Source organism: Chaetodon trifascialis, chromosome 11 (assembly GCF_039877785.1).
Source record: "Chaetodon trifascialis isolate fChaTrf1 chromosome 11, fChaTrf1.hap1, whole genome shotgun sequence".
NCBI lineage: Eukaryota > Metazoa > Chordata > Actinopteri > Chaetodontiformes > Chaetodontidae > Chaetodon > Chaetodon trifascialis.
In genome coordinates this window covers 16,171,113-16,194,039 of record NC_092066.1, presented here as the reverse complement: position 1 = coordinate 16,194,039, position 22,927 = coordinate 16,171,113, and the positions used below count along the sequence as shown (strand labels likewise).

The 22,927-nt window shown below is 40.0% G+C and overlaps 1 protein-coding gene across 1 annotated transcript in view; it reads right to left on the bottom strand.

The window, feature by feature from the left end:
• The window catches only part of clstn2a (calsyntenin 2a), a 150,966-nt gene that overhangs the window by 60,528 nt on the left and 67,511 nt on the right, over nucleotides 1–22,927 (bottom strand). The window contains exon 2 of the mRNA XM_070974154.1: nucleotides 15,039–15,161. Coding sequence (XP_070830255.1) covers nucleotides 15,039–15,161 — 123 coding nt within the window. The remainder of the gene's footprint in view (nucleotides 1–15,038; nucleotides 15,162–22,927) is intronic.

Below are 22,927 nucleotides of genomic sequence, written 5' to 3'. Positions count from 1 at the left end.
AGCCGTCAGAAACTCAAACAGCGTCTCAGTGACACCATTTTCAAAATACTTGATGGACATGTTCTTCCTACAATATATCTGTATTGTGAACTTTTCAAAGCAATTTCCTGTTACAGTGTTCTGCCTGGGAGGGAAACAGAGTCATCTAAAGCTAGCGCAGACACATGAGAGTGGTTCTAAGTATATGTTAGCTACAGCTCTGACTTAGTTCTGTTCAGCACTTGACTGATGGCCCTCGCTGCCCTCATCCATTACTCTGTCACTCGTTTGAAATTGCCTTTCACACATTCTGGCACTTCTGGAATAGTGAGCACTCCTCTTTTTTCTCTGGATAGCTCAATGAAGACGCAAAAAATCTTCATTTTACTTGCACGGCCGTCGAATCCAGTGGGACCATTTCAGAGGCGATCTACCTCTGCGCTGTGATCGATATGCCAAAATGAGCAAAATACACTGAGCAAAGGAATTAGGAAGGACAGTGGAAAGAATCAATGCACAAACATGCTGCAAAAAGAATAGAACTGGAGACGACTCTTGCCTCTTGACTGGATGTCAGAAATGATATGACATGTGTGAGTAGGCGCTGTGAAATGCATGGAACTTGACAACTGTCAACTGTGTCTACTGATTTCATCAATGTAAGAATTAAGCTTCTGGATGCAGCACATCTATGTGTAAATATGTTTTTCAGCATACATGTAAACTGTAGTCTTGACCTCACTGCCTTCTCTCCTGACTCTCGTCATGTCTCCATTCTGTCCCTGTGTGTGGGCCTGGAGACATGACAGCTCATTCCTAGACACTATTAATGACAGAGCTCCCCTTTTCTCTCACTATCATCTATCACCCCAAGCCAGACCGGCCATCACTCCTTCACTAAATTACAACCCACTGCATGAGATATAAAATAGGGTAATGGGCTGAAAATTAGCCAATTACAATCATTACACTGCCATAATTGACCCTGGAGACCCATGTCCAGCAGTACACACTCTACCTTAAGGTTATCTGTGTGTTTGTGTGTGTGAGGCACTTAATTAGGAGTAGATTAGACCATGAGGATGAAATCTAATTTATTGAACAGCAGCAATCTAACAGCTGACTGGCAGTAAACAGGGAGCATTTTAAGAGTGAGTAGCTGAGATGCTTATAGCAAAGACTAGAAAAAAATGGAAAGAATAGGAAAAAAAAGGAACAACAAATGAATAGCAGGGGAAAAGATGCGTGGAAGGCGAGGTATGTATTTTATCCACAAGGGAAAAATGAAAGACTAAAACAGGGGAAAGGAATATAAATAAAAAACAAGCAAAAGAGAAAAATGGGTCGTTATTTCTCAAGGAAGAGCATAGCCGATAGATGTCAGCACCCAAATATTATCTCATGAAATATTAAGAGTAGATCACAGGCAATTAGTCTAAAAATTAAAATAATCTAAAAAAATAATAAAATTACACTTCACATCTTTTCCAGATTTAACAAACAGATATGATGTGGGGCTCTTTTTGCTCTTGTTTTGTGTTCCATAATATTTTGGTCGCTTTCTTTGGTGAGGGCTTAATGTGAACCTCTTTGAAATCACACACACGCTTTCATTTCTGTTCTGCTCATTTTCCACCTTATGTTTTCCAACACCTGATATGAGATTATGCAGAAAAAAAATCAAGCTGTGTTTCGATTATGGCATCAATGCCAGAACATCAAAACAAAGATTAATGGGGGAGTCTTCCCAGCTCCGTAATCCACCAGTTAGCCTATACTGACGGCCTTTTCGTCACTCCGCTGACTCCTAAAGTCACCTGAAGGCAGCAGCTACCTGTTTCATCTGCACTCTCTAATTGGAGTGATGATTTTTGTAAAGCCAACACCAGAAGCGCTAATAACACCAGAAACATCTGTGCTTTACACTAACAGTCTCATTAAAATTAACTATTCTTCTGCAGTTTAAATTAAAGCTGTCAGAGACGGATGCATTGAAAATAGTGAGACGCACTTTGAAAAATCACAGATGAATTAAAACTTTGCCCACTAATAACTCCCTCAGGACCGTCCGTTGAGGTATTTGGGGTAATAATCAATTAATGAAATAAAATTCAAATTAAAATGTGGCTGTGACGAGCATGTCTGGGTTAAACCTTATAGTGGCATTCCCAGACAGAAGAGGATGTTGCTTCTAAAACACTTTTATTTTATGACAACATGAATAGTGAGAAAGAATTTAATAACACCGACAAAATCACTTTGTCCTTTTGTACTCCTACTCCTTATTTACTCTCTCGCTCTCTCTCTCTCCAACACAGATGTAATCTCAAGGTCTCTCAGACTGAGGCATCATTGAATAAAAAGGCTGTTTGTCTCTTTCACCTTGACAGAAAACAGCACGACATCCATCAGATTTAGACCACGATTTTCAAAGGTGCCCCATAACCCAGTGTAAAAACCACAGCGATTGAAAAGGTATACAAAACGACAAAGAGAAAAACGACAACGACAGAAGTGACATCTTAAAAGAGTCCGTTTGCATTTGCTTCATTCAAATTGTACTTGGATAGTAAAGAGTTTGTACACTCTTAAAACAAAAACAAAGATTTGTCTGAACTTACACTTAGACTGTAAATGATTCTGTATACAGATCTACGGCATGCTGTTGTGCTTCTTGATCCACTGCAATCTGAGCAAGTGTTTATGTTTAACTTACTAAATTAGGCCACAGCTCTAATCAACATTCTGCACAGTTCTGTGCTGTACAGACAATTTATAATCAACATGGACATGATACATGACACACCTGCAGCATTGTTCTCTATAACCACAGATCCTCTGTGGATTTTTAAATTGCAGAGTGACTGTATCACAGGGCTTATGCTAATTTCTCGCTTGTAAATGTTGTGCACTTAACTAAGCATATTCAATATTATAGCTTGATACCAATATGATATAATACATAATTAAGGAGTCATTTTAGCAAGATGCAAAGCAAAGCAATCTGTGTTTCTGTTTTGCCAAAAAATACTCTAATTAGCTTACTGTGTGGACTTTCAATGACATTTACTGTGCCAGCTAGCATCAGCCAAAAGGGACACAATATGTGGACTCTATGCTGAAAGCTAATAACAGAATTAATGGTGGAGCTGAACTAAGACTGAGATTTGTTAAATAAGTGAGCAAGATACAGTTAGACTGAGTTTCATTAACTTAATTTCATATTTCTCAAGTGTACAGCAATTTGGGGGAAAAATGTTTATTAAAGGAGGGCTGTTCTCAAACCACAGCCATGGCCCATTCATTCTCAGAGAGTGTTTGCATACATGGTCTTAGCTAGTTCACCATTTATCATACAGCGGGCATAAAATATTAATTGGGTCTCTTGAAAGAAAAAAAAAGCTATCAACATCTTCAATTAATGTCAATCAGGGAGTGCTGTTGTGAAATCAGGATAATGACAATGATGAGAGAGGAGAGGGAGTTGAAAGGGGAGAGTATAATATTTTCTGTGTGATTTTTTTTCTTTTTTCTTCTTCTACCTTTTATCTTATTGTAATCATACTGAATAAATGAGTTTTCTAGAGAGTAGTAGAGTAGAGGCTAAGATAAATAGGAATGGGAGGGTGGAAGGGTCATGGATGACGGAGGATAAAGTTAGTCTGTGTGACTCTGATGTCGTACACAGGTCCAAAAGCCAGATTATCCTATTTTATGCTCACATGAACAAGGCAAATGGAGCGAGGAAGATATGCAAATTGCTGTCTAATTGGCCTGTCAGGATACTGAAGCCCTGTCAAACCACTGTCAGAGAGGGAGAGAGCAAGAGCGAGAGAACATAGAGAATTACTGGATTAGTTTCAGCTGCCATTCACTGCACATTTCATTAAGTAATTTCAGCTCACATCGCGACCATGGGTCAGTGCTCTATCCTTGAAGAGCAGGTTCTTTCCAGCCGGCATTTCAAGAAAAGAGAGGCAGCACTTCTCCTCACTGCTCTACGTACCACCTCCTCCTGTCTGTCTCCCACAACCAAAACACAGACACTGCCAGTAAACAAGTCTTCACTGGCTCCCCTCCTCTGCAGATGGCACAAGGAAGACACATTTGAATGCAGAGAAGGTTACAAGAGACTATCCTATGAAACAAAATATTGAAACTGCAATAAATCTGTTTACAAATGTCACTCAAACAGCATTCTCCGTCATCTTCTCTTTCCATTTAAACTAGTGTTAATAAACGAACTTCATAGATTATTTCATCAATACTTGTATGAACACTGCTTCTTAATGATACATAATATATGAGATTACTTCATATAGTACTGAGAGTTTGCTGCGTGCTCACAATCGACAGATCACTAAGCTCTGTTCCCCTTATATACTGATTTCTATGCCTTTCCGTTTTCACACAGCACCTATAAACTTAAACAACAACTGGTCCTTTATATAAGACAGAAGCAGACAAAAGCAGCTACTTATCTGAAAAGCAGCACAGAGCTTCATAACATTACCCTGAACTCTGTCAGCATCTGAGACCAGCTTCCATACATTGGGGAAATACTACATGGGATATACTTGTAGGTTAATACTGTGCCATTTGGCCTTGGAATATGCAACAGTATGTATCATGCTAGTTAGCTGGACATGCTAATGATTGGAGCTTACACTAGAGCAACTCTTTACATGCTGATTATTGCTTTTACTGCAGTATTTTGGAAGTAATTTGATGGTGACATAAGCGCACGCGCGCGCGCACGCACACACACACACACACACACACACACACACACACACACACACACACACACACACACACACACACAGCCAAAGCTCATTATGAATGGACACACAAAAAAATGGAATAGAGAGCATTCAAGAAATTGAAAGTCATCACATCGTGTCAAAACATGAGAGAAAGATCCAGTTCAGAATAGAACAAGGGAGTAATAGGGTAATAAGGGAAGAGACTGGGTCCTGCACAAAATCAATCAGAGGCTAAGAGGTTGTTTGACGTTGTGAGCAACTTGCATTGATGACAGAGCTCCAGTGGAGCATAACTGGACATGTAATTACTCTGAACATCTTATATGGATCCAATTAGCTTGCTTCAACAGTGAGAAGCCATGGTGATTCCCATCACATGAACGGGCTTTCCCATGTTCAGTGTGTCCCAGAAATACATGCCGTACCAAAACAAGTAGTAGATCTTTTCAGCAACTGGAACTTGACATTTTTGATTAGATGCAGCTTACTTTGGATTGTCCTCAGACCCTGAAACAATCTGCTGGATGATCAATCAATTACAGATTACAGAAAATCAATTACAGAAAAAAATTATTCCTCTATCTTTAAATTCCCTTGTTAGGTAAACTGTTGTTTCACTGAAACAAGACACAAATGCAATCAGCCTCAATAATATAGAATTGAAGATGGCATAGCAACAATATTCAATTAAGGCTGCACACTCAGTTTAAGCAGTAAATATCAGTCTCCTCAAAGCCACCAATCTCCGTTAACAAAAACAGTCATTTTTACCTTTAATTTTCATACTCTGGATTTAGAAGTCAGTATTCAGCTTGGTGCTATGTCTTCCATCTGCTGAGTGACCTAAACGCATGGAATGCAATTATTAGGTTGCTTCAATTAAACGTGAATGCCTTCAGCTGAATGCATCAAACTGCTCTCTGCCATCTTTTACACTGCTGTGTGGGAGGTCACTCTCTTCATGTCTTCACAAACATGGGGACACTAACATGAATGTGTAGCTGGACTGACTACCAAAACACACACAGAGGGAGTGTAGCAAATAGTAAATAGTTGCTTGCTGCTATAATAATGTTCAAAATGGTCTCCTGACACTGATTAAACCCTTAAAAACTCATCCAAACTACATATTTAAAAGTTATTCCCATGAGGAATATCCCTTCATACTAATATGCAAATATAATATAACGTCACCTCATCATCCTAACACTGCACAAGCAGCTTATGATGTTCATCATGCTTCCTTCCCACGACATGTTTTCTCACCATCTAATCCAGCATCAGCTATCTGACACACTGTTTTAAGTAACATTTGCCATAACTTTCTTTGTAAGCACCCTCATGCGACATGTGTCCTGTCAGCAACTGACATGAATCATCATGGCAAGCTAAGGCTGTCCAACATTATCTAGCACACTACAGATTATATGGAGGCAGTCAATAGAAGAAACACAAGAAAAAACACCATATGGACATGTGCACAAGGTTAACAGCTTGATTTTCATTGGAGGGGTCTTTAATAGTACAGTCACACACAGGTGGGTTCTAAAGGAAACGGAGTATGCGTAATCCATTATATCTTGTTGACAACAGAAGGCTACAAACATTAACACAAACCCTGAGACAAACAAACTCACATCACCTACAGAACAAGTGGCAAATGTGTTCTTTTGTCTTCTGCTGAATTGGCTTTTTAATTAGGACTCTTCATGACGTGATGCAACCTCTATAACAATGAGTGAAAACACATTGAACAACACATTTAATGAACTTGGTCTTTGCATGTCTTTTTAGAGGCGTGTTCTCTCCCTCTCAGATAATTAGAGACATATCTAGATACAGTGCAATTGTTCACAATTCAATACAAACATGATCTAGGATGAAGATAAGATGCACTGTGATTCAAAGCTGGGCCAATACAATTTAGCTCAGATGTGATTTTATATTATATCAGCTCAAACTTGATGGGATTTAACATTTTTACTTGAATCAAATGACGGGATGGACAGATTTCTGTATCTTTTTTCCAACGTGTATTAGCTTTAAACCCCTTCTGCTTTTAGTTATAGTTACAATATGCTTTGTTTCAATTCCAGTGAAAATCACAAAGTCTTAATTAACTATTAACCAATCTAACTTAGATTCAGTAATTATTTCAAATGCCTGCAAGTGGCATGTGGAAGCATAGTTGTAGAACAGAATCACGGCTCTCCTCTCTCACACATTGTCTACGACCTCGGCTACATTCAAATATTGTCAAGCACATCCTAATACGACTTGAGAGAATTCCATTAAATTCATTAACAAGCACAGCACTAAAATCAAAGACAATCATTATGTAGGTATTATTCATATGCTCCCCAGTGCCTCTTTTTTTTGCAGCACTGTCCCAGAATACTTAAAACTTCAAATTTCTCTCTTATAAGTGACTCATTTTGTCAACATCAACCTCAAAATGCTAAATGAATATCAGGGCTAGATGCTAATCCACAGGACACAAACTAATGGAGCAAAAATCACTGATGGAGAACAGCTTCCTCCTTTGATTATATTCAGTTCTGAGAAAAATCTGCTGTACTTTGACATTTAATTTTAGGAAACTTAATAATTTAATAGAATTAACATTTTGATAGTAAAATGTTACTGCCTCCCCCTTTCTACAATGATTAGAACAAGGTGAAAATGTGAAAGTCTTTAAAGATCCTCGTGTATAAACAACAGGCCCTCTGGGAAAAGCCAGTGGCAAGAAAACCCTCATTGGGTAAAGCGTGCAGGTCAGATATAAGTGAGAGCAGAATCAATACATGTGACAAACACGAGGTTTCTCTGCTTTGTAATAAGAGAAAGTCATTGTCTCAGGCAGGAAAAATATGACTGCGGGTGCGTTCGGAGAAGTTCAAATGAAGATCTACTGTGATGATGGACAAATGAGAAAAAGCAGGAGAGAGAGAGTGAGCGAGGGCAAGGGGGAAACCAGAAAAAGGATTGAGAGGACTGAGAGGGAGAAAAAAGGGGAATGTACCTGTCCTGCTGGGAGCAAACACAAAGAGATGGGTGTGGAGGCGTAGCACTGAATCTCATGTCCTAAGGCAAGGAGGAGGTATCAATACACACACAATCTGACAGCTCACCGAGAGCCAGTTGCCTGCTCTGAACAGAAAAAAGGAAGGGAGGTACAGTAAGAGGAGAAAAGCTTGCACAGACAAAACTGTACTACAACTCCAAAACCACAGCGGACTTGTGTCTGAGCCTGGCAGAACTTTCAAAAGTGTTGTATCCCTTTTTCTGAACATCTCCACTTTTTGTGTCTGTGGCATAGTAGGAGGTATTACACACACACACACTCACACACACACACACACACACACACACACACACACACAGTGAAAGCATGTAGTATGATAAAGCATATTACAGTAGTACTCCAATCAAAACCGGTACGACTTTACAAACGGCAAAGCTTGACTTAACTGATGATGTAATAGTAATGCTGGACTTATAATATAATAATAATAGTCCAGATCCACATTTTATCATGTTTGTATAATTGGGATATTTTAATTGGAAAAAAAAAAAAAAACTTGCACTCATAACAATGTAATAATCACAGCTTTTTTACCACTTGGAGACAAAAGAATGAACTTTCAACATAACATTGATATATAAGCATTTTTAAAGTTGTTGCAGCAAACATGTTGGCATACTTGTCTATTTATGCATCCAGCAGACAGGAGCAACATAAGCTCTCATTCTGAGTCATGTTTATAGCTCAGTTTTTAGCTCTGTTTCGGTCTCCATCAGCTTCTGAGGGGAATATCCGGCTCTGGGGCTGCTAAATGTGCCACTGTGTTGACGAGCTAGTCACTGATTTTGTCTGTATGCCATCTGGTGCAGGGCAGTTTTCCACTGAAAACAGACCCCTGCTCCAGATGGAAATATGGTTGATGAGAGCCAGGAGACTGTACTAAAACAGTAAACCTGGGGGCCAGAAAACCGAAACAAGGTGCTAAAAGATGCGAAAAAGCTCTGTCAAGCTGAAGGGAGCTGCAGAGCAAGGAGGCAATTCCTTGTACATTCCTTTACACGCAGGGATTTCAGCCTGTTGACATGAAAATATCAATTAGTGCTTTAACTTATTGATGTGATGTTAAGACTTTATTCAGGGATTCACATTCACAGATATGATACTGACTGATGAAATAAGATGTCTGTGCAGATCTGCTAATGCTAGCTGCAGCAGAGAGAAATCCTGCTTGCAGATGGGTGTTGGCCCTCTAAAGACCAGACGGAATCTTTGATGTTCTGCGTCTGTTTCATGTTGCAGACCTGCCTCGCTGTTACCTCATGACTAAGCGCCCGCTGCAGAAATTTAACAGCTACACAAAGGCAAAGAGGACAGAGTGAGGGAGAGAGACAAAGAAGGAGAGAGAGAGGCGGGCAAAGTGATATGTTCCTCTCCTCGGGGCGGACAGACCGACACCTGCGTGGTTTGATCAGACTGTCCCTTCAATACTCTCGCTTGTCCTTTGATGATCAATCACATCATCTCTGACTATTCCCCCTCTCTGTCTCTCTCTCTTTCTCTCTCTCTCTCACACACACACACTATTTCCTGGGTCTACCTTTGTTTTTCTCTTTCATCTCCCAAGCTCCGTTTTTCGAACATTTTTGTTTTTTGGCTCTCTCCCACCTTGTTCCGCTTCCTCTTTTGCCTCACCACCTTTGAAGTGTGTCACGGCTCCTGCTTTGTTGGGCCCTACAGTTTAATTAGCACCTCTGTTTTTGTCACCTTGGTGCAGTTTCACTTCCAGGTAGTCACCGTAGGTAGATTGGGATTTAGCAAAGTGAAAGTGACAATTGTTATTATGTGAAGATGTTTTCTACAAGACAACCAAAACCAGAGCCATGATCTGTTGTAAAATTGCACGTTGATGCAATCACGCAGTTAGTTTCCCTTATTTGTTCTTATTTTCTATTCTCCTCTTAAAGTCCTGTCTTTTCAGATTGTGACTCTGCTGTTCCTCAGCAGATGGAAAATATTTCAAAAATAAAAAAATATATATTTTTATGGTCATGGTTGTTTCTGTACAAAGGAAAAACACAATACAGCTGTAAGCAAAAGAGCATTAGGCAGCAGTGAGAACGTGTCGATCCATTTAGTGGTTTTAATCATGATTGCAAAAAGCAACGGGGGAGCTACGGACCACTTCCTGTTTGTGTCTTCATTACAACAAGTGACAAAAAAATGATCATATGATCGTTCCTGACAGAAATCAAGGAATATTTATACTTTTCAACAGTTATTCAACCATCCATCTCTGTGCCTCATCAACAAGTCAGGTATTGTAAATAATGCATGCCCACATTCAAACAGCACGTTTCTCATTACAAAAATCCTTCTTACTGCTGATTTTCAACTTGTAAGATAATGAGCAAATACATTTTCTTTATCATAAAACAAGCAAGAAATTGATTTTGACTATGTGCTTAGCAAAGGTAGGATGACTGGCACAGACAAAAATGGAAATTATTTCTGTTTTCTGTTTTTCTCAAGAGTAAGTAACTGAAAAATGATGAAATTTGGACTATATGTTAGCATTCCTGACAGCAGGCAACAGTCTGACTGAAACAATATTATCTAATGTTGATATTATCTAATTGAAGCCAGGCTCATTCAAAACACGACTGAGATATTTGAGCACAGCAACAGCATCTAAAGCATGACTCCTTGCAGACCAAGTGAAGATTAAAAAAAGTGTTCTTGACTAATTAAAATTTGTGCTTGATTTCACTTGACCAAATTATAATTGTTAAGACTCCTGTTAGTGGCTTCAAAACCAAAATCTTAGTTTTGGCATCATGCTGACATTAGATGGACTAATGGACTGGATTTTGACACAGGTACCTTAAGGAATTATGTATCAGCTGTTCATACAACTCAGACATCATTTCACAAATCTGGAAAGTTTCCATGGCAGCAATCGCTTTATCATTTGCTGTGACAATCGTGAGTTAAACAGTAGAAATACACCTTTTACCTCACAAAGCAATCAACCAAGAATGCACGATTTGCATGTATTTGATTATGCAACACAGTTCCTTTCTGGATGGTGCATTTTCACACAGGGTAAAGTTAGTCTGAACAAGATGAAGTTCATAATAAATGCCAAACATGCCTTCTTTCCCATGTGGTACATTTAGCAGCATTTATTGACAGACAGTAAAAAAGAAGCTGAAGAGTTACAGCCCAAAGTAAGGCCGTCTCAGCATTGGCATTTCAGCCATCTCACAAGTGTCTGACAGAACAGATGCACTTAAACTGCAATCAATGCAGCTGTCTACACTGGCCACAAAAATCTACACAAATCTATTTTATTGTGTCTTTATTGTATAACTGCAGCGACTGTGTGTTGGGCTGCAAGAGTTTTCCAAGCAGGTCTGAGCCCACAGCACACACGAGACATGAGGATCGAAGCGCCGCTTAGGGTTTGGAGCCTATGTAAACAACAGACTGATGGTGGACGTTCAATGCAAAACAGCGACTGTAGATGGTGAATTGATTAATTAGTAGGAGATAAAGTAGAAAAGTACACATCGACAAAACATTCAAGCTCAAACTCAAAAAAGAAGGGCAAGAAGATTACAGATACTGTACCTCTGGACTTACTGTAAAACATGAAGAGAATGACACACACACACACACACACACACACACACACACACACACACACACACACACACACACACACACACACACACACACACACACTAAACCAACCAGTGGGAATAATCAAACATGTTTTTTGCAGCAGCTGCTGGTGATGAACCTCTCTCAATTTCTTTGTCCATCTGTCTCCTCCATTTTTTTACTCTCAGCTATCTATTCTCCCTTTCTCTCCAATTCTCCAACTACTTTTGTTCCTTTACCCTGTGCGAGTTCGGCAGAGGAAACAATGTACCACAGCACATTATTCTGGTACCATGATGAATGGGGAGAATCTGTGCCTGTTGACTGTGGCCTTGAGATAAAGAATAAGCGAATGAAACTGTCTGCCTGCCTTTCTGCACCCTCGAGTCCACTGCCACCGCTCCTCATGCTAATTTGATTGAGAACGCTCGATCAGCACATAATCCGCAACCCACACACCTTTGCTCCATGGGAGGTGTTTGCGGGCAGGGGGGGTGCACAGGATAGAGGATGCCATCATGGCAAGCAGTAATAACAATTTATCTCCAGGATGCCTGTCTCAGCATATAATGTTCAAGTTAGGCCCACTGTGGGTAGTTTGCATCAAAGAGAAATGTGGAACAGCAGGAGAGGAAAGGACAGAAAGAGAGACAGGAAGGAAAAGAATATTCAGATAGAAAGGTGAGAAGTGAAGGGGGGGGGGGGGGGGGGGCGGGAGAGGAGTGGCACGAGTGATGGAAGGCCAGTGGACGGGAGAGGGAATAAAGGATGACAAGAGAAAAGTACAAAAGAGGAGAAAATAGGCAAGTACTTAACAATCCTGGACTGTGTTCCCACACTGCAATTAATGTGGAGCCAGAAGGACAGCCTACTCCATTCTGCAGTAAAACAAAACCGGGATTGATGAGAGTGTCTGTAGCGCATAAGTGACTGAGTGTATCCGGGCTCGCTAGGAGCAAAGTGTCGAGATTGAGGAGAGGAGAAAGGGCAGTCCGAGTGAGAAAGGGAGAATGTGGCACTACGTGGAAAGAAAGACACAAACGAAGGGAGAGAGTGAGATAAAGATTTGAGGAGGGAGCTGTGTGAGTTTGTGCAAAACAAGGCAGAGCTGTAGACAATTGCAAGGGAAGATAAATTGGGACAGAGCTGCTCTTTTGATGGCCGTTTTTTTTCTTTTTTTCAGAGTCTCCTTGGTAGCGATTGTATGGGTTTCATTCATTAGGCTGCATGTAATGAAAAACAAGGGGAGAAATATCACCAGTCAGCAGCCAGTGCACAACTCTGCTTTTTCCTCTCAGGCAATATTTCACCCAGCTTGACCTTCTCAAGTCAACAAACCAAAGTGTTAATCATGGAGAAAAGCAATCAAAATTCATTTCCTCTTTTGTTTGGCTGCTCGTTGCGGTGTCATTAAACCTTCACTGCGTCATGGATTTGGTTACTAGGGAAATCTATGTACTGTAAATTACAGTAAGTCAGTCCTGCTTGATTGGAGAGGAACAATGTCTGTTAGGAATACCTTCAGCAGCTCCACTTGAGTGCTATGAATAAAAGATGAATAAACTTCTTGCATAATATATTCTGTACCATTTTTCGTGCTTTGGATAAAACTTAAACCCCACCAAAGGATCATTAAATCTTCATCTTCAGTACAATTTTGGATTACAGTGTGCAGTATATGTACAATACAGGCCTGTCCAAAGCCCTGTCAGGAGAAGCAGAACCAAAGAGCCTTTAACATGGATCCGGGTGGTTTCATACTCAAGGTCAGCTATTTATTACACAGCATTTCCCACAAAACATTGAAAAACATAAAATTATGGCTGAACCATACGAATAGAAAAAAAAAAAGAAAAAAAAACACGCATACACACAAAAAGGAAAACTGAGGGAGAAAAATAGCCAATTATCACTTTTCCATGGCTGTCAGCACTGGGATTAATGGGAGCCATTTTATCATAATGAGCTGTTAAGCGTTAGAATACTTTGTCCACTTACAAGAGCTCTCTCTGTCTCTCTCCTTCCTGTCACTGTCAGCGCTGCTGTACCTGCATGACAGCTGTCTGATTTCAGCTCTTGTTAGACAACACAATCAGCAACTGAAACAGTCATCTGGAGATGAGGTCTATAATGATATGTTACTGTCAATATCACACATGTACGCTCCCAGCAGCCAGTTTAATGGAAACCATTAATGGGCTCTGTGGCTATCTGCCTCAGACTTTCAAAGGAATAAAAGGTTAAAAAGCACAAGCGCAGCCCTGAAGTTGTTCTTCACGACACTTCAAGGAACTTTTACAGCCCTACAAGGCTGTGGAAACCTTTTCTCTGACAGCTACAGTGAGCTCTCAGTAAACAAATTTTGAAATGCAGAGCATCGCTAAATCTAACACTGCCATTAAATACCGCTAAAGGGGACATCCCCTGGTCAAGGTCCCTTGTTAATACATTTTTAAAGAGTAATAAAGACTTAGCAATTAATTAATAAACTCACAACATTAATAAATGAATGGCACTGTGGCTAGGACCAAAACAAAACCAAGTGCTACTTCATAGAAATGTATGAGTAATGAGTGTTCTGGTAACAAAATAAGCAAGACAAAACGCTGTCTTGCTCCTTTTGAGGTGTCAAATTTTAGAAATTAAAACTGTGCTTTCTGTTAGATATCATAGTTTGGAAACCAGCTCCACAATCACATTAAGATTTAGGCTAGAAAATGAACGCTGTCATCATGAAAAGCAGACATTGCTCAGGAACGATATGATATTGTTCCACTTTTGAGGACAGCCTTTGGTCGGGTTAAATACGGCAGTTCAGCAGCAAGAAAAATGGTGACTCATGGCTTCAATTTCATGACTTAGACCCCCTGTCAGGCGGGAGTGCGAATGCATTTCCATAAACCTCTTAAGTGGGAATCAGTCAGTCAAAATCCATGCTACTGTGATTTTAAATCACCTAAAACCCAACAAACAAACAGAAGAAGGTTTAAATGTAATCATATACTGCTGGTAACCACAAACAGCAAACGTTTCGTTATTTGGCAGCCCTCTGTCTTGTGAGTTCTTGAACAATTAAATACAATAATGAGAAGAAAGTGCCTTTAAAAAAAAAAAAAGAAAACCATTTGTTTAACACTTCTGTGGGTGATAAATGGAACCCAGTCTGCATAACAAGCAGTGAGTACAGCGAACTGTCGCATCATCTGTTTTTGTCTTGTGGTGTGAAGTTGCCACAGTTGCCTGGACACAATATAGAAGCATCTCAGCCACTGAGTGTGCGTGTGTGTGTGTGTGTGTGTGTGTGTGTGTGTGTGTGTGTGTGTGTGTGTGTGTGTGTGTGTGTATACTACTCGTGTTGTGGGGACAGTCACACTGAGGTAACTCCTCTTCTTTATGGGGACCAAATGCAAGTCCCCGTTAAATTTTAGGCTGAAGTACTAGTTATCATTATGGTTAGGGTAAGTCCTCAAGTGTGTGTGAGAGAGACACAATGTGTGTGTGGGAGGATCTATATTCTGTATGTGTGTTATACTCTCTGTGGATACTTGAGCGTGCACATACTGTGCAGCAGATTTTTTCTCTGTGTGTGTATTTGTTGTTCCTACCAGCGTAGGGGACTGGAGCGTCCTTGTCTAGAGCCACCAGCGGAGGGTCCAGCAGCACTGTGTCCATGTTCTCCGTGATCACACCATGGTAAGATGTCTCTATCCACGGCTTGTGCTTGTTCACTGTGGAAGAAATGGGAAAAGAGGAGGCATAGCATCAATGTTACTGTCTTCCTTTGTAATTTTGTAGCAGTACTTTTTCTGTAATGCACATTTCAGTTCATAGCATTACTGAAAGGGTAGTTGCTGTAATTTCCATGCTTTGTTGTTTCTTGTTGCGTCTGAACATACTGAGTCACTTCTCCCCTGTTTTAAAACACAAAGTTGTGATCATGCCCGTGGTTTGTGATTGATCTCAGGTTTTTACAGATGACAGGGAGACTAATGGAAGCGGGACACTGAACGTTGTGAAAAAAAAATTATTAATGTTTGCTGTATAGCTTTACATCTGTGAATGCCTTGCTTTGAAAAGGGCTCTGTATTCCCTAACAAAGCACTGCCGAGAACTACTAACAACACAATTCCTCACTTTTACAGGAGAAGAAAAACAGTGAAACCGTTCACATTACCACTCCAACCTGCTTTTTCCTCCCAGTTTGTCTACACTGTATACACCCCTTCTCTGTAATAACTCTCTGTTGGCCTGGGGAGGTCGCAGACAGCCATGTGTCTCCTCACCAATGGCTACACTGCCAGTTACACTCGCTGGGGCACTGTAGCAAAGCTTTTCACTTCTAAGATCTTGACTTAATGGGCAAAACAACAGGATCTCAGCAGCTTAGAAAAACTTTCAAAACCTTGTTATACCTATCATCTCTGATTCCAAAAAAGTTGGGACACTTTGTAAACCATAAATAAAACAATGTGATAATTTGCTAATCCTTTTTTTACATGTTGAACAAGTTGGGAGAGGAGCAACTAAAGACTGGGAAAGTTGTGGAATGCTCCAAAAACACCTGTTGGGAACATTCCACAGGTAAATTCATTGGTAACAGCTGATAGTATCATGATTGGGTATGAAAGGGGCATCCTGGAAAGGCTCAGTCGTTCACAAGCAAGGATGGAGAGAGGTTCACCACTTTGTGAACACATGATTGCATGAAGGACATGGGCTCAGGAACACTTTGTAATACTGCTTGTTTGCAAATGACTGCATTCTGTTTTTATTCATGTTTCATACAGCGTCCAACTTTTTGGGGTATTGGGGTTGCATAATCGCTTGTTTTTAGTGAGTTCAGAGATGTAATCTTAACCCAGACTTATCTGGGACATCTCTGCAAGGGTTCTACAAAATGGAGAACCCAATCACTAAGCCACAAATGTGATTGAAAGGTCAGGAGGATGAAGCTGGAGATTAATGCAGATCACCATCACACGTTGTCACTGACACTGTAAATTAAACGTCCTCCCACTTTGTCACAGCAGGATCTCACAAGTCGATAGAGACCGGTGTGCAGGCCACAAGAACAACCATATGTGCATGTGCGCTTTAGTGTACTCACACACGCACACACGTATATGCAAATATCCGTGGTGCACAAGTGTCACTCTTTGCAGGGAGCTGGGATGTCAACTTGACCTTTCAATCCACTGAAGAGAAACGCTTTGTCTCATGCCAATGAGCAGATGACATGTCCAGCTGGCAGTGATTTAAAATGCATCAAACTGTTCCTAAAACATTCTCAGAGCTTATCATCCGTTTGGATCATTTCACTAGTTTTGTCCCACTACTCCATTTTCTCCCTCACCTGTCAGGTTGAGAGAACAGGAGCAAAGTAAAAAAACAGGAAACACTTGTTAGGTCGGTGCAACGGCATCATGTTCGTGTTCATTCACATCGAAAATGTTGTGAATGAAAACAGAAATTAAACTTGGCAGCTTCTTATTAAAAGACAAAAAAGTGGTTACTTAAATGATTAAAGTTTGACGCTAATTTTCAGTGGTTTGTATTGGCTTTAATGACATGAAAACAATATACTGATGAGAAGAAATATCATTAACAAAATGCAATTACTGCACCAGTGTGTTACTTCTAATTCACACTCGCCTTCTACTCCTTCAATTCACTGACAGAGACTGATGACTGCTGATCATTCCAGACTCTCAACCTGCTGAGACCGGAGTAGGGAGTGGATTATACGGAGTGAAAGAGAACCACAAGGGAAGACATTATTCATACTAGGAGTCTCATCTCTTGCTCATGCAGGAGATAGAAAGTACTGCAGCGAACAGCATGACTCTGCTCTGCTGGAAAGTGGAGAGAAGAGATTGGAGGCCCGTCTTCCGAGTGGTGTTTCAGCATCTTTACACCTGGAGTATTTTACTTGTAATGGTGGAAAAATCAGTGGATTAAAGCACCCCAGCAAACACACTTCTATGGTGTCTTTTAGATACAGCTTCACCCTTATACAATATTTACAGCTTTCTTTGGATTTACTCCTCTGTGTTAGTAAAATTTCCACCCAAAAAGCAGAAGTGAAAAGAAATGAAACTTTCTTACAAAATGAGTCTTCAAAACTAAGACCACATTAGACTGAGGCGCTGAGGTGACTATTAAACAGACTATAAAAATGGGCATCATTCAAGCGAGGCTTCATTTCTGTGTGCTCGCACTTGGCAGTGGAAATACATATTAATCCATCGTGCTCGCATAGCATTTGATTTACATTTGAAGATGTCTTCACTAAGTCTAATAGTAGCCCACAGCTAGCGCAGTTTACTCATGGATGGCAGGTTCAATTTCTAGCTCAAGGTCTTACATTTATCCCAAACAAATTGGGTGGTGGTTGAGGCAGCGGAGCTGTGACTCTTTAAAGGGAGTCTAATATAAGAGGTGTTTTGTAGAAAGAGCACACATCAGACCAAGGAAATGGGCTATTTCCAAAATGGCTTTCATGACATGTAGTACTGTAAAGCCATTAGTGATGCATTTAAGGTATTCATCCATGACACCCTTTTACTGAAGCTGCAGCAATGAAATAAAAATTGAGGCAAGCTTGCAATCGAAGAGAAAAAACTCTGCCAGGAGCAGCTGCCAAGACAAAGTCAGCCCTGCTCTAATATACCGTTCAGCAGTTTTCTAAAAGATCATCTCTGAAACTGAAACAAGACTCTGCAGCCATGTTAGCAGCTCTGTGGGGCTGTGCTGACACACAGTCCCCCCATATGTAGACGAAAGCACATACAGTGAATCCTAGAAACGCCGCTAGGCAACCACTTGCTTTAAAATATCAGAGCAGGTGCGCCCCATGTATTGAGGCTGTTAGTCCTCTGCAGCGGCCACAGGTTCGACTCCCACCTGCGGCTCATTTGCTGCGTGTCATCCCCTCTCTCTCTACCCCCTTTCCTGTGATACCTTTGGTTGTCTCTGTATTAAAGGCTGGAAAAACCAAAAAAAAATAAATACAAGGGGGGTAATACAAGGGTTGGGTTAACTAGCTACTAAAAATAAGCAAGGGACAATGTTTAGGTGGTCAGAACCAGATACCTGGTTGGGAGTGAAATGTTGTAAACATCCCTGTATTATATAAATAGAAACACAAAAGGGCATATAAATTCAGCACCTAGTTTAAATATGCATAAGTTTAAGGATATGTACGACGCACTTACACATTACGCTTCACTTGTCATTTTAAGAGAAGCTACTGCAAGAGAGACAACTGGTCGGAGCGGGTGATTACGAAAATGGATTGGACAGATAGTAAAAGTGCAGTCATTGGTGGAGTGTGCTTCTGCGCCTCTTGGGCATGATAATGCTCATCCTGATGATGGCACAAGAGGAAAAGTCAGGGGATCATGAAAATTCTCACAATTCATCCCAAGAGGGACATGAACGTCCACACAAAATTTCATGACAATCCATGAAATGGTCATTGAGACACTTCACTGAAAACCACAAATTTGAACCTCACAGTCAGGGGATCACCAAAGTCATGTGGTTACAATGTCTGTGAGCCATGAATGTCTGTACAAAATTTCACAGCGATCCAAGTGGTAGTTTTTCACTCTGGACCAGAGTGGCGGACTGAGTGACCTATAGACAGACATTGCTATCTACAGATCCATGCCAGTAGCATAGCTAATAAAAAACACTGTTGTTGTATGTGGTTTCTCCTTTAATGAGATTACAAGTGTCTTTGGCCTTTTCCTAAGGAACATCTGCAGCCATTACAGCATCAGATTGCACATTATGGAGGGCTAATTCACTTAGTCGAAGAAACTAAAGTCTAAAAGTGGATATAGTACAGCACTGGATAAAATCTGATATGACAGTAATATGAAGGCAGAAATGCACAAACAAGATAGTGCTTTCCTGTTAACAACATTACTGCAGGGGATTGTCAACTTGTCCATCCTGATACTGGAATAAAAATATCTGTTAGTGTCTTCCCTCGGGACTGAGGCTCATGAAAACATATTACTACAGGGACACAGCCGGTTCATAGTCTATATTTAATTTGGGTTCCAGCTCAAGAGACCCCACATTATCATGTTATGTATTGACCAACTGAAGTCATGTCAAATCTATTCCTTGTTAGAATTTATTTGCCTGCAATGATATAATGGAATAGAGTCATGCCACCATAGACTACAGTAAGGCAAAATACCAGCGTCACAAAAAACTAGTGCTGTCAATCGATTAAAATATTTAATTGCGATTAAGCTCATGAATGTCATAGTTAATTTGCGATTAATCTCCCTTGAATTTTTAATAATATAATTAATAAAAATTAATTTTCATTTTAATACTGTTATCAACATGGAAAAGTGGATAGGCTTGCTCTGTGCTAATGTTTTTTCTTAAAAACAACGTGTAGTGTTTTATTTCACACTAACATTCTCACTTTGAGCAGTCATTGACATTTGAATGAATCAAATCTCACACAATTTAACACTGTCAATAAACAGATGACAAAAAAAATAAATACTTGGTCACAAAAAAGCCCCTTCAACAGCCCTTTCTAAGGGATCAAAACAGGGTGATACAAAATAAAGTTACAAAGTGCACACCATTGTAAATTACGACTCAGGCTATAGTGCAGTTAAACCATGGCTTGAACTTTCCTTTCTTAAGTTTCCTTTGAACACAACAGCATCCATATGCCTCTGTCAAAGGCTAACCATTGTCACCTGGTTTTGACAAGGAGATGGCAGAGAATTCGCATTCGCCGTATGTTTGGCCATCAAGTGGTATTTCAGACTGGATGTGCTACAGTGACAATTCAGTTCACACCGACAATACGCACAGATAACTTTGGTCTTGTCAGTCGACCCATCTGGCAACTTTTTGAAACTAAACTTTCCATTCAGAATCTTGTTCGCATCCATTTTGCCGTTTCGCACTCGACATCCACACAAACCGGTAGCCTACTCCTTTACAGCTAGCGAGTAGACAAGACCAAACACGTGCGTGGGGCGTGCCTATTGTTTTGTTTCCGGTTTACAATTGGATCCCGTAGTTTTTCTTACGTTACTAGCAGTGGCCAGAGCTTACAAAAAACTACAAGTTCACTAGGTCACAAAGAGCGTTACTCTCGCGATAAAAAAAAGTGACGCTGTTAAAATTGTTTTGCGTTAACGCATAAATAATGCAATATTTTTGACAGCACTATAAAAAAACCCTTGTTCTAAAGGTGCTGAAAAGACATTTAAAATATACTGATTCTGAAAGTCCCATTTCCTTAGGCATGGTAAGTCAGAGCTGAGGGGCCTCCTTCAGCAAACTGGCTCATCCACAAACCAGGCTGCACAGACAAACCACTACAATGGTCATGAGGTACTTGACAATCTATACAGAATTTTGATTTTCTTTAATGCAGTGTAAATCACAAATATAGAAGGGAAGACAAAAACTGGAGGTGGTGGGGGTGAGTTGCGTGGGTGGGTTGAGAAGGGAGAGATAATAAAGAAGAGGGGAGCCAGCAAGAGAATGGGGCAACTGGGGCAGAAGAGATAACAAGCGTAGCTAGCACTTCCTGTATGAAAAATAGACTGCTGCCTATAGCATCTAACAAATTCTTCAATCTGTTTTCTGATCAAAATATTACATTTAATTCCTATTGGATACATTACATGCCTAACACCATCCATCATCAACTAATAGCACTGATTCGAGGGGGATCCATCTCACTCATGTACAGAGAGATCTTGCAGAGGCCTCAAAAATGGTGATTTAGGACAGGGCTGTTTTTTGATCTGTCATGTAATTTGTGTTTAACTTTAATTTAATAGATTATTCTTGTTCTTTGTCACATTCTGAGCCTGGGCCAGTTTGTGACACTAATCACTGCAGCTTTCCAATCCAAGCTAAGACCTTGGGTATACAACTCATGTGTACCATGTAAATGTCCCTGATTGGAATGCTTATCATGTGTGATTTTCCACATTCACTGTGTGCTTGTTGTCTCTCTCGTCAGTCAAAACCATCCAATATGTCCAAAAGGTCATAGAAAAAATCAAGACAAATGGCGAGGCACAAGCTACTGTAGCAGCCTATTTGTCACATGTCATCAGCCTTTCTCTCTCCTTTCTTTTCTCTCTTTGCTGTCAACAATCAAATTAGAGGAAAAAAGCAATAAATCACTCATGTAAACAGTACAACAGGTCCCAATGGATCTGTGTGATATCTGAGATCATCCAGAGAGGGATTTTAAAAACTCAGTCAAAAGAAGATGAAGTTTCTAACCTTGTTAGCATGTCCATATGGTGTTTTTTTTTTTTAATATGCTACGTGACATATCATGAGTGAAATAAGCAGTCAGCGCCATGGCTGAGCATTTATGCCGTGGAACAATGACAGTCTCACAAACACGGATTCAGACAGCCAGGGTTTCATACTTAAACTGATGAACCAATCCCATTAGCTTCCAGGTCACTATACTGATTTCTATAATTCTGACAGAAAACATCACAACTTCATGGTTGATCCGGTTCCAACATGTATGGCTGAGTTACTCTGAAACTACCATTGTTGTTGTGTACAGAAGCTCCAAAAACAGAAAACAAGCAGAGATTTGAGCTTTTAAGGCATGAAGGGTTTTACTGCCCATGGGAAATACTTCAAAATACGTAATTTTGATTAACAGAGATTAATCAATGCCTGGAGAAATACTAAAAAGTTATGTTTTTTTTTTCCAATTAAATATTTAAAAAACACTATTTCTGCTTTAATTGCAAAATGCTATTTCAGCTCCATGTTAATCACTTTTGGTGTTGTTTTCACACACCTCATTTTAAACCAGAGAGGACTGGTGTTGAAACATGCAGCAACGAAATGATGCCCTTCTCTTCTTTCTCTTTGTTTCTAGCTTCAGTAGCAGACATGAATAAATAAAACACAACTGACTTACAATTATTGTTAACTGACTGCATGTGAATTTAACAGAAATTCAGAGCATGAGAGACGATAAAAACATCTTTAATTATCTCACAAATACGATACACATTCATCTTGTACATATGAGAAAACAGCATGACAGACATCACAATACTAAACGATATCTTTTATTCTCTAATGAGGCACTCAAAACAAATCACCCCATTCTGGACCTGTCTCTTATAGTGATGTGTCCGTGTGGAAAGTGTTTATGATGCTGTTAGTTTAATAGAAAATGCGGTCAGAGAATTAAAACTGCAGATTCAGAGGCATTCAGCTCAGTTAGCAGGTGATAATTGCTTCAGTGGTGAACAGTGAATCTCAGCACAATTCCACCATTAATTGACGGCAACATAACATCTAAACTACGAAGGCATTAATCATGAGCTGTATAGCAGTTAAAGACGGACATGAGCAGACATGATGGACAAGTTCAATCCAATATGCAGATTTACAGCATGGGGCCACATTATGTGTATAGAAAATCATTCAAGCAAACTAAGATTTCAGTGAT